Source organism: Varanus komodoensis, unplaced genomic scaffold (assembly GCF_004798865.1).
Source record: "Varanus komodoensis strain SLA01 unplaced genomic scaffold, ASM479886v1 scaffold40, whole genome shotgun sequence".
NCBI classification, from domain to species: Eukaryota; Metazoa; Chordata; class Lepidosauria; order Squamata; family Varanidae; genus Varanus; species Varanus komodoensis.
Genome location: NW_025335942.1, coordinates 6,018,395 through 6,031,061, shown reverse-complemented (window position 1 = coordinate 6,031,061; position 12,667 = coordinate 6,018,395). Strand labels below are relative to the sequence as shown.

The following is a 12,667-nucleotide window of genomic DNA, read 5'->3' as shown; positions in this document are numbered from 1 at the left end:
AAAATATTTAAAGGGACCATTTCTTTCCTAAAACATAAACAAAACAACCTCAGAAAACACCAAAGAGTCCACCCTTGTCTGAGAGTAAGCCAACCAACTCCAACCAGAATTGAAGATTTGAGGATAGGACCAATACCACTTCTTATCCATGGAAGGCAAAATAGCAAGCATTATGTCCCAGTTTTGATTTCCCAGATTTGGCAGACAAGCATCTATTTTATTTATCTGATTTCTATACCACCCATTAACCAACGTGGTTCTTGGTCTACTGTTGAAATAACTCAAAAGCAACCACGCACTCCAAATCAATCAAAATCGAACTATGCTCAAGAGTTCTGACCAATCAGTCAATCGTGCTGTAGATTTCAAAGTGCCTTGCAGGTGAGGGTTGCCATGTCATCACCTGAAGAGCATGCATGGACTTCACATTTCCACATGACGTAGGAGACAAGACAACCTGTTCCTCTTCTGTTGTTCTTCCCGCACATGCAATAGCAAGCAAGAATCTAAGTTTGCTCAAACGTGTCAGAGAAATTAGACAAATCTGAGCAGCACACGCAGAAGAAGCTGCTCATACTTTGGGCAATGTTCAGTACTGTCCAAAGTGAGGTCCACCGCTGGTCCAAGAAGAAGCTAGTGCTAGCGACAAGCTGGCTGAAATGCTCCTTTCATCCACAGAGGAGCTGCGCTGTCCCATTCCAGGAACTATCATTCCAGCATATTTCTGGGTTGCCCTGGGAAGCACTTAGCTTCCTCTTGGACCAGCCGTGAGTCTCACTGGTGCAACGCATTCACCACAGGTACATCACTGGCATTGGATAACACCTGTTGTCTCCCACTTCTTTTGGAAATTCACCCATTTCCTTGGGGTAAGTATGTGCAATTGAACAAGAAACCAGCCACACCTATGGCATGCGCTCCCCAGAGAGGTCTGCCTGGCGCCGTCGTTATTTGTTTTTCGGCACCAGGCTAAGACCTATTTATTTAAAACTTATTTTAAGTGTTAATTTATTATGTAGGATTTAAAAAATTTTTAAGCCGAGATGCACCGGGTTTTAATATTTTTAGTGTATAATTTTTGTATAATTTTGTATGTTTTTGTTTTTGTTGTAAGCCGCCCCGAGGTTTTGTTGCAATGGGGGAGGCATAGAAATGTTTTAAACAAACAAACAAATAAATAAATATCCTGTTAAAAAATAATAATAGAGAATCCAGGAGTTCTTACTTGCTTTTCTAGTGCGGTGTTGTAGAAAAGTAACGATATCCTTTGAATATCCTCAGACTTAAGCCATTGCCTAGAGGAGATGAAAGATAATTCAGAATATTATACATAAGCTGACTAAATCTTTGTTCCCAGTATTTTATTAAAGATTTAAGTAAGGAAATAATCTTTGTATAATGAGAGGAACTCAAACAGTTTGGACATATCTGCATTACAGACTTAAATGAGCTGAACAGTAATTCCCTTCATACTGAGGAGCCTGCAGGGAGATGTGCAGGTGGAATTCACAGCAGCCCTCATCAACCTACATTTCCCAGGAATCTCTGGCAAAATACAACCGATCTGAATGTATTTTATTTATTTAAATCTTTAATACGCTGTCCCTTATGCATGGCATCTCAGGATGGCTTACAATCATTAAAATCAAAATACAATAAAACAGTCTATAACAATATAATAAATAACATATAACCAATAAAAATAAATTAAATAAAAGCCAACTGTGGAACATTAAAATACTAAGTTTTAAAATAAGGATTGAATTAAAAGGTTTTGACCTGGCACCGAAAAGAGTATAAGCTCGGCACCAGGCGAACTTCTCGGTATAAAGTGTGCTTGTGTCTGCTTCGAAAGCAGTGGCTCTAAATTGGCCATTCAGGGTGCAGTCCTTGGGAGCAAAGACCGAAAACAACCACACACACAGACGGGGGAGAGTTAAGGAGAGCTTGCTTGATTTGCATGGGTTGAAGAACATCTATGAAAGAAAGTCATTGATTTACCTGCAGCTGGCTGAGCTACGCAAAGGTTTACAGGTCTAAAATAGGCCTTGCATTGTGTCTCCGAACTATATTTAGTCGCTGAGGATCTTGGGGCACTAGTATGACGTTTGCTGGTTACCAGGAGACAAGAGGTGTGAATTTAGGCCAAACGTTGCATTTAACCCTCAGTTCAATGAACTGGGCCTTAAGGATGTGAAACGATGTACAAAGACCAGGCTCAAATAAACAAGCACTGCATGTGTTTATTCTGAGTGATGTGGAGGGATAAAGATCTAAACTTTGGGGAAGGGTGGAGTGCACCCCCGAACGCCATGTCCTTTGCATTAAAAAGGCGCTTTTCCTCCTTCCGTTATGGAAAATACTCCATTATCATGAAGTGTACAGCACAGTCCCCAGCAGCAAAGAGAAGACGGTAGTCCAGTTTTACAGACTGATTTGATAAGACAGGTCTCTGATTTGATAAGAATTCTTGCCCAGTTCTCATCTGTTTCCCACCAAATACCTATCTCAGGTAACTAAAACACAGCTTCTCGAAGTTCCAGTGACACAGAACCTTACTCCTTTTTCAGCTCTGTTTGTTTCACCCCATGATCTGATGCCATGCAGACCACGGGCAGCCCCCCGCAGAGAGGGTGTCCTAGGCTTCCTCGACATTCCTCACAGGGCTAACGTTCAGCTCACACAAACAGCGATGGTAAGGAGGGAGCTCCCAGCAAACCTACTTTTGAGCGTTTATTCCGTCAATCGCTCGAATCATCCTCTCATTCAGTTCCTCTTCGAACTTCTTCTTCTGAGACTTCGTTCTGCAGAGAACAAAAAGGAAGGGAAGCAGGACTTAGTATCCTGAAGAGGAAATGAATGGAACATGCTCAAGACCAGGGCGAACAAAAGACGTGAGAAAACAAAAAGAAAGCCAACTCTTTCCATTCCTATTCCATGCAGCAGTATAGAACACATCCCTGCACAATTTGCCATATACGGTTCTGCAGTTAATACCAGCTTTCCTTTTACAGTATAAAGTCAACATGATCTTCAGTTGCTGTAACGTGCAGTCGCCTTCATATCAGCCAGAAACCGCTGCCTTGCACCAATTTATAATTCAGGGTTCCTTCTCTCCACAAAGTCATTTTCCATGTGCAGAAGGCAATCAAAGTTAGAGGGAAGGGTGAGTTAGAGCCCCCCCTCCATTTGAACTGTCTCTGGCTTAGCAATGAACGAACAGGACTACTCTCCATACGGACTGCACTTGTGATAGGAAGACGGGGGTTAGTCACTCCAAATAAGCATCCAAGGTAGTACAGCACCTGTTCTATTTTTGCAGGTGTTATAAAGCCCCCAAATCCATTAAATTATAGGAGGAAAGTGTTTATTCTTCCCAAGTTGTAATATCAGTACATTTTGATATGCTTTCTAAATATGACAGTGATTTCCAGCCTAAACCCTTTTGCTCTGCTTCATCCTGCCAGCAAATCCTTCTTATGTCCTATTAACAGCAGGATGAAAAGTATTATTAAGTAATCAAGTAAATCCTGATTGATTTAAAAGAGTAACTATAACTTTGCTTTACTTCGCTTGGGGCAAGCTGATGGGGATTTATATTATTCCAGTCATAATCCTAATGGCTAATAATCAAAATAACAAACTGACTACTCAAGTAGGTGTCATGCTGGTGGGAGAAGGGAGTAATTTTTCCTTGTGAAATTAATTTTGAAAGCAAGAACGCCTACCTTTCTCTACATCGCTGGAAGTTATACTGACCCATAGGCATGTCCTAAGAGACAGTAACAGAAAATATCATCTGTCTGCACCACATAATAAAAATATTACTGATTCAGAATGTATACAGCAATAATATAATGCAAATGTTGTATCTGTCGGTATTTTCCTATGTTCAATTCAAAACCCCAGTAAAGTTATACAGAGAAAACCCCACTTATTTTTTTGGGTCAGGATTGCACCTTATAGTGGAACCCCATGCATGTCTATTTAGAGGTTTAGAGTTCAACAAGATCCCCTCCCTGGTAAATATGCACAGGATTGTAGCCTTAGTGATATCAAGCTGAAGCAAACTTCGAATCAAGTCAGTGGAGGATCATAAAAAACACAAGAGCGCAAAGGGATTTGAGCAAAGATTCATCCTTTGGACCAGTGTCTTCCTTCAGGAATCTTCAGGGGATAAAACAACCTTCTCGGTTTATCTTCTTACTATTGCAGGTTCCCAGTGCCTGGGCAATCAGGTGCTGGAGCATCATCTGAGGGAATGGGGACGTTTCATGAAGGAAGCAGTTCAGCCCCAAACCTGAGTACTTTATCGTTGCACAGCAACAGAACTGGGGGAAGAGAACTGGCACGTTGGAGAGAGAAATGGCCAATTTCCCCTTCCGTCCCTTATGAAACCTTGCTGTGTATTGCAGGAAGGCTTTTTTGACCTCACAGCTCCCGTCGGATTCTATACGCAGCACAAAGCAATCCTCTTCTTCTCTGTGTTTTGCTTCCTTCCCCTTCATGTAACTTCCCCAATATTGTTTGGCTCAATGAAAGCCCCCTTCAGCAATACCGGAGCTTTTTTCATCCGCTTAATTTACAAACAAGGGTAGTTCTGTGTATCTAGAAAATCTTCCATATGCAAAAAACTCACTCTTCTAAGACACAGTTATTCCCCACAAGTGTAGCTTGAGTCATATGAGAAAGTGCAAAGAAGCAGTTAGCAATCCATGTTTTTCATCTGGGTATCCCTTGTATTATTACCAAGCTCATTAGCAAAATGGAGAAATGGTATCAGCAGATCCATGAAAATTCTGAGGTTTTCAGAAACACATAAAAGTCTTTTGGGTGGGAAAGAGCTGAGGAGGAGTTATTTATTTATCTCTCTCCCCTGCAAAAATAAAAATAAAAAATAATAAAACTAAAACTAAAAACCTTTGTCTCTCTGACCTTGTTCAGAATTGTAATGGGGATGCTTAATAAATTTATTTATTAATTTATTAAAAGCTTCTCTATACCATCATTAACTGATGGATTGCCACTGTAATTGACACAGTAATTTCCCACAATGTCCTGGAACCTGAATGCTAGCGGTCTGCTCAGAGAAGCTGCCAATGTAATTTCCCACAATGCCCTGTGTGTAGCTGTGCAGGAGTTGTGTGTGCCCATATATTTCCATAATGTATGGAATGCTGCTAAGTTAGGGACATCATGGAAAATAGAAAGGGGCATTTCCTTAACCATGCGACTAGTACCAATGCGTTACGAGAACGACGCGTCCAAGTACATCCAAGTATTCCGAGTGATGTGACTCTGATGAGGCCTCACCGGCAGTTCAGCTTCTAGTCTTGCCGCTCTTAACTTCTAAAAATCTGGTGCGCCTAAGCGAGGCCATCGTAACCATGGGTTTGGAATTTGATGGCCGAGGATTCATGAGAATATTTTTACCCTCTTCAAAAATAATTCAGCTGGGGTGAGAAGAGGACAAGGGCACTCGGTTTCTATGGCATCAGAAAACGAAGAAGCCTGATAAAATACTAATAGCAAAGCAAATTAATTCAGCTCATTAAAGGGGTGGAAGGAAGCCCGTACCAGGGTGCTGATCTTGCCGTTTTCGGTAATCATGCTGTCCCGGTGGTGCAAGTGAGCGAAGGGCTTGGCCGCTCCCCAAGACTCCAAGTACCTGGTCATACGGACCGACGCTCTCATTTTGGCACCATCTAATGTGTTCCTGGGTCGGAAATGATGCTGCGGGCTTCGTTTCTCCTCCTAGTTAGGAAGTAAATCGACGTGAGGTAAAATAAAAGGGGGAGGGATGGCAAAAGAACACAACTGTAAAATGGCCACCAAAAAATGCAAGTGGCATGCACTGTATACCGTGTTTGCTCTGCTGCATATTTAAGTCTGCTTGTGCTAGCAGGGGAGAGAAGGGATGGAGGCAACTTCCCTCCATCACGCCTGGTCAGTCATCCTTTTAGATTGTTTGGGCTGAGGCAGTGGCCACCTTGCATGAAACCTAGAAAATGATCACTAAGGTTCCCAGGAATCTTCTTCAGCAGTCGAGATACCAAGGGCAAAGTGATTCTGGGAGGCTTTGAATCAGAAATCTTCTTTCTGATTTTAAAATATAGTAATCAAACTATATTTAATATAATCAACCCCGACTGCTCTTTAGAAGGCCAGATCCTGAAGATGAAGCTCAAATACTTTGGCCACCTAATGAGAAGGAAGGACTCCCTGGAGAAGAGCCTAATGCTGGGAACAATAGATGGCAAAAGGAGGAGGGGATGGCAGAGGATGAGGTGGCTGGATGGAGTCCCTGAAGCAGTCGGCGTGAGCTGGAGTGGACTCCAGGGGATGGTGGAGGACAGGAAGGCCTGGAGGAAGGTTGTCCATGGAGTTACGATGGGTCGGATGTGGCTTCACAACTAACAACAACAAATCAAACTAGGGAGAACACTGATACAATGTTACTCACTTTTGGATTGATGATAAAGTAGGTTTTCACATGATGTTCCTTGAGATACGGGTCCCTTGCATCTCCATCGCCATCTTCCACTTTGTAAGCACCATTCAGGTGTGCCAAAGTGACTGAAGTAATGTGAACACGGCTGAAATTATGGGTAAGAAGGTAACATGGCTTTTTGCTTGCTTTACAACTAAGAAACATCCCCCACAGTTTTATATGCCTACTGAGATAACATGTATTAAACAGCACACTGTTGAAGATGTGTTTGTGTAACTCTGGAGCTTGCTGGTTTGCTAAAGGCCAACTTAGTTGCAAATGCCAACTTGAGGAGTCTAGCTGCCCCTAAACTTTATTATTTCTGACTGCAGATGGGGCTTGTGCGACTGACTTTTCCTCCATGCCACAAAAATTGTCCACACCAGCAAGTCAAAGAAAATATTGTTAGGACTTGCCCCCTGATACCTAGTTTCCACGTGGAACAGTTCTGGGGTTTTTTGGTCTTTCTTGGTGGTACAGACTTCTGTTGGCTACCTCAGTGAGAACAAGCCTGCTTGCTTCCCTGAAATCCAGTGAAATGTTCCAAATTCCTAAAATGGAAAAAACTCAAAGCTGCTTCCCCATTCAGTTAAATAGTGGGCGATCCCACATATTTAATGGACAGAGGGATCCTCCTCCATGCACTGATTAAACGTTTATACTTCTGAACTTGTTGCTCTTTCACCACCTCATGGTAGCCTGGCATGGAAGCCCCACTAGTACGACTTTCGAAGCGAGCTCTTTTTATTCCATATGGAAAAAAAAATACAATCCACATTCAATGAAGACTGTTCTTACCCCGGGACTCCTCCGGCTTCCATGTGATTGGCCAGTGTAACATCATGTGACCACACGTCATACTGCCATTTCTGCAGTCCAATCACTCCGCAGAGGACATTCCCAGAATGCACTCCTACTCGCATATTAATATCAACCCCAGTTGCATCTCTGACTTTCCTAATATTGAAAAATAATCGCAACTGTCATTTTCCACAAAGAATTATGATCACATAATTACATTCCTTAATGCATCACTTTCAATATTGTAATAAAAATGCAGTATAGCGATAGTGTGAACTAATTAAAAAAATTCTAGTCATACATATTTATATGTTCTTTGCAATTGGTGAAGGCGTATAACAGGGTGGAAGAGTATCCCCTCTGGATTTCAGTCTGAACTGTTAAGGCACTCTTTTGGGGACAGAGTTCAGCGTTCGGCACCACAGACAGCTCCTTTAACGTTCAGACTGGGACCCAGGGTGGATACACAGCCCCATGCACTAAGCTGCGCTGCTGATTTAATGGACGGACCTATTAACATTGGTGACAACACACATGAGACAGACAGAAATCAGCTCCATATGCAGAGCCTGTTTTATTTTTTAAAGGATTCGTTCTAAATTAAAATTTCAACTGGCCTTTCCATTTTTGAAGAACACAGATGGGCAACCCTGCTCTTAGATCTCAAAGAGTCTTTCTTCCATTAGGGTGCAGATTTCAGATCCCTCAACGAAAGAACTCAGCTTTTAAACATGAAGTTTTCTTCTGCGCGTCTAAGAATCTAATAAAATTCTACACCTAAATATTTCAGAACTGGAGGTTTTGACTTCCTTGCCTTCCACAGTGGCCCTGTGGAGCTGCCAGAAATACGTCACAAGGCTGCACACGCCCTTGAAAGCTCTCTCCTTCCTTCTTCCTTCCATCAGCCCCAATGTCCCAGTTTAGATTGTGGTTAGTTGTTACGTTTGAAATACTATAGTTAATGTCAGCTTATTCATCAGGATCTTAAACCAACTTCAAACTGTGGCTTAAAATCTGACTTACTCAACTGACATTAAATCACAAGTCCCCATTTAAGACACTGGCCATATAGAAATGATTGAATGAATCAATCAATCAATCAATCAAAAGCATAACCGGCATCTGCTTGGCCACTGTGCGAAAAATTGCTGAACTAGACAGACCTTTGATCTAATTCAGCAGGGTTCTTATTATGTTCTTATACTTCTATCTCCCTTCCTAGAATAATAAGAGTATAAATAAAAATGGTATAAACAATAAAGAGTATAAATAAATGGTATACTATTATTATAAGTAATAATAATTACTTATAATAATAGTATAATAATAATAATAATTTGTCAAAATAAAAGGTGAAAAATTGGTGGCTTCTCTGTGGATGCCAGAAAATAGCAGGAAACTAGGACGAGACATCTGTATCTCCCCAGACACTCATTCTGTCGCCAAGACACTTGCCCTGTTGTTGACCCACGGTGCCCCCTACAGCTCCATACAGGACTAGAGTGTCTTGGACCAACGAAGCAGGTGAACATGGCTCGCCTTGGGAAACAATCGCCCTCCAGAAGATGGGTCTGCGTTCCCCATTCCCCTTTCAGCATATTTCTGAACAATCTGACCCCCTGCTCCGCCTTCCATGCTTTTCAACAAGCAGACAACAGAGTTGCAGTCTTTTTATAATGTATAACCCCTTCTTTGCCATCTCCAATTTTCAATTATCCCACATTCTCGTATAAGCTTTGGCATCAGACACTTTTATGATGTAGGAACTGCACACTGGCCAGGAAGGACGGTCATTTTCTCAAAAACGATGGTTTTCTTCAAACAAATGTACTTTAGAAGACAAGCCAAACATTGGATGGTATCAGTATTTAAAAACACACAGGAGGGAATGGAGGAAATGGTAGATGACGAAAAAGGCGCAAGACCGTATTTCGAATATAAGTTCCATCAGTGCAGATTAATTTCATGCCCAATCCACAAAATTAGGGAATTGCTGATTGTACAGCAAACATCTGGGATGCACAACGTTTAATGGCAGCTGTGAGAGTTTGAGTTTCATTCGAGTAGATAATAAAAGGACATCGACCACTATCGGCTTATGGGTACTTTGGGAGGACTCTGCAGTCATTATAGCCATAATTAAGAATGTGAGTTCCTCCAGAAGGTGAGATGAAAATGCTGATAACTCTTGACAGAAGGCTGGTCTTCACCTCATCTCTGCCAGCCAGCCAAGATTATTATTGATCACATGTGGCACCTTTCCCATATTTAAGGTACTCGGGATGGCGTCTGTCGAAGCTCCCTCATTTTATCTTCCGAACAACTCTGAGCTCGGCTCGGAGGGTTCAGTGGAGAGGCAGAGGCTGGCCCTACCTAAGTGGCACTTGGTCAGCTTCATTGCCGAGACTTTGGACAGAGCTCCTCCAACTTCACACCGGTCCTAGCAGGCCCAAGTGGTGTCCCCTCCAGCCCACCACCAGCACCAGCACCAGCAACACAGTTCCTTGTATGTTCCTCAGAATGGCTAGACTCCTTCTAGACTGGTGTTGATCAGAATGCTTGGTGCTGGATGGAAAAGCTACATACAGTGAGGAAGAGGATGCCGAATGTCGCAAAAATACTGTGCAGAAGATTCGGGGACGCAGCATTGTGTCCCTTCTCAAGCCCTTCTTAAATGATGGTGCTCGTAACATTTAAGCTAGCCTTAAATGCGTGCTTTTTTGCACACTTAAAGGAAGACATGGAGTTAAGTATGTATAAAATGGGATAGAAATGCCTCAAATAAATAAATAATAATAAATAAGAATGTGCTAAACAGCCATCTGTGAATGTGCAAGGTATAATTAGTATAATTATAATTATAAAAGACTGCTCTGCAAAATTAAGTCTGCATGTCACCCTGGCCTAACGCCAAGTCCTGAAAGGAGGCCTAATTATTTTAAATGGCATTTGTTCTCATTCAGGTCTTGTTTTTGCGTTTTGTCCCTTCTTCCCACATTGTTCGATGTCATGGCTTCTGCCTTCCACCCCCTCCCTCTATTGTCCAAGTGTAGAGGCTGGCATCTTGGCTGGGACGACACCCCACTGCTGGTGTTACTCCGTAGGCCCGTGCGCACTGGTGATGCTGTCAAAATAAATCATGCCTGTCCCATGCTCTCATACAAGCTTTGGCGTCCACCATGTTTACTATGCAGTGAATTGCACACCAGCCAATCCAGAAGTGAACACTACCTTGCATCTCTCTATTCCTTCACAAAATATATTATCTGACTACAGTAAACCGAACTGGCCCCTTGTTTCTTTAATGTTAGGTGGGTGGCTAGTTTTCTTTGTTGGTTGGTTTGTTCTTCCCAGCTTTGGGGTGATTTTAAAGGCGCTAGTTCCACCCTCTATTTTTCATTGACAACTTTCTTCATGAGCATAACTGCAGACAGAATCAAAATCGCACTCTTGGATTTAAGAGCTCCAGAGCCACAAACCACAAAAACAGCCCTGGTTTTAAAGCAGATGCATGGGATTCTTTCTTGCGAGGGAAAGGCTGGGAACTATGACAATGTCAATACCTACTTTATGGCTTCACACATGTCCAGTCCCATTTTCACACAATTCTTGGCATGATTTTGAAGAGACAAAGGGAGGCCGGACACACAGTAATAGCAGTCTCCCAAGATTTTGATTCTCATGCATTCGTTTTCCTGCAGGGGGAAAAAGGACCAGTTAGGGGATGGTCAACATGGCCACATAAAATTCGCCAGCAGCCCTGCAAGAGCATCAAATGTGTTCCACCAAATCTGAAGAGGAGGAAGACGCCTCGAGTGGAATGCGCAGTCCGAAAAGCGCCGGGAGTGCAGCATGCATCCCATTTCCACTGACCTACTTTTCCTGACGTGTGAAATCAGAAGCACTCACAGGCTCTGCAGAATCTAGAGACACTGGAAATTCAATAAAAACCTCTTTCTGCCTGGTACGAAAATAGTGAGGCCCTTAGAGAAGAGGTCTGAAATTTTAAACACAGGATATTTGTTGTCATCCATATTCAAGCACTTGCAGGAATAACACTGAGCTTAGTCTTCAAAATGATATTGCTACGTTATTGAGCTCCTTAATGGCAATATAATTAGCCTGTTAAATAATGCCCAAGAGCAGTAATTTTCAGCCATTCAAAGCAATGCTTTTTTCCATTTCATATCAGCAATTTGCAAAGCATGCATTATGGGCCTTTATTGTTCTTCAGAGCCTTCTTAGGGATTCTGAGAAGATCAGAAATGCTGGGCTGGATGCGCGGAGGTCACTTATCCACCCATGCTGATGTGCTCTAGAAATGCTCATCCAGATGTGGGTTTTGGGCTGGCCACAGGGTAGATTCTTTGGGCCTCCATGTAGACATTTGGCAGAACCAGGGGTGGAACATTTTATGTCTGACTCCTCAGCCATGACGTATTGTCTGCCCAGAAAAAAGGAACAAGTCATCCTGCTTCACCAATTTATCTGGATTTTGTTCCCTAATGCAAGAAAGGTTCTTTCATTGGATTGTGACTGGATGTCCCAGGAACATATGAAAGGAATATGGACCGGTTTTCCAGTTCCCCATGGTCCTAAGATGTAATTGTGGGGTTACGAGGAAAGCAGGGGAGTTGAAAACTGGACTGGGACAGCAGACCCCTGCTCAATGGCCTGCCATCCCATCCTGGTGCCACTGCTATCAGGAATTGTAGCAAAGATACTCACAGAACGAAAACACTAGTCATTGGCAATGCCCTCAGGAATACCTACTTTTGCAATCTGGTCGAACTTGCCAAAGAGTTCATTCAGCATATGCACCAGCTCGCCGGGGGAGCAGTCACTAGCCAAGCGTGTGAATCCCACAATATCCGCATACAAAATGCTGCAAGTAAAACAATCCACATTCATGCTCTTCTCCGTTTAAAAATGCTGCATGGTTTTACTTTTACAGTTCTTGGTAAACAGAAACAAACCCCAGTGCACCAACCTCTAGTTGGAGGACTTCGCTTCGGTGGCCACCAAATCCCCAGCCCTGGGCTCGGAGGCAGTATTCCTCCCTGAAAAGGGGAACAGGTTCCCAGCCGACAAACACACACAGCGCACAGCTCTCTTGAGGTCTGCACAGAAGCACCTGCCAGCCCAAGCCCACAAAATTTCTGTGCAGGGAAGGCCAAGCGTGCAATCTTGGGCAATTCAGTAGCTCCACAAAGGGTGCTAAAGGGACGCAGGATTAATCAATTGCCATCTGGGCGTTATGCTCAGTTGACTTCTGCAACACCTGCCTTTCTTCCGCTCTCCCACCCGTGTCTCTCAGGTCCTGCACCATTTCAAGCTCCCCGGCTGCCTCTCCGGAACCAGTACTCTGAACTTCTT

At 42.9% G+C, this 12,667-nt stretch overlaps 1 protein-coding gene across 3 annotated transcripts in view; it reads right to left on the bottom strand.

The window, feature by feature from the left end:
* Positions 1–12,667, bottom strand: part of ADCY2 (adenylate cyclase 2) — a 67,892-nt gene that overhangs the window by 32,018 nt on the left and 23,207 nt on the right. For all 3 annotated transcript variants that reach the window (XM_044442848.1, XM_044442849.1, XM_044442850.1), the window contains exons 4-11: positions 12,065–12,176; positions 10,859–10,986; positions 7,289–7,447; positions 6,464–6,596; positions 5,578–5,754; positions 3,729–3,772; positions 2,724–2,804; positions 1,226–1,295 (exon numbers count right to left, since the gene is read on the bottom strand). In XM_044442848.1, the coding sequence (XP_044298783.1) occupies positions 1,226–1,295; positions 2,724–2,804; positions 3,729–3,772; positions 5,578–5,754; positions 6,464–6,596; positions 7,289–7,447; positions 10,859–10,986; positions 12,065–12,176 (904 nt within the window). The remainder of the gene's footprint in view (positions 1–1,225; positions 1,296–2,723; positions 2,805–3,728; positions 3,773–5,577; positions 5,755–6,463; positions 6,597–7,288; positions 7,448–10,858; positions 10,987–12,064; positions 12,177–12,667) is intronic.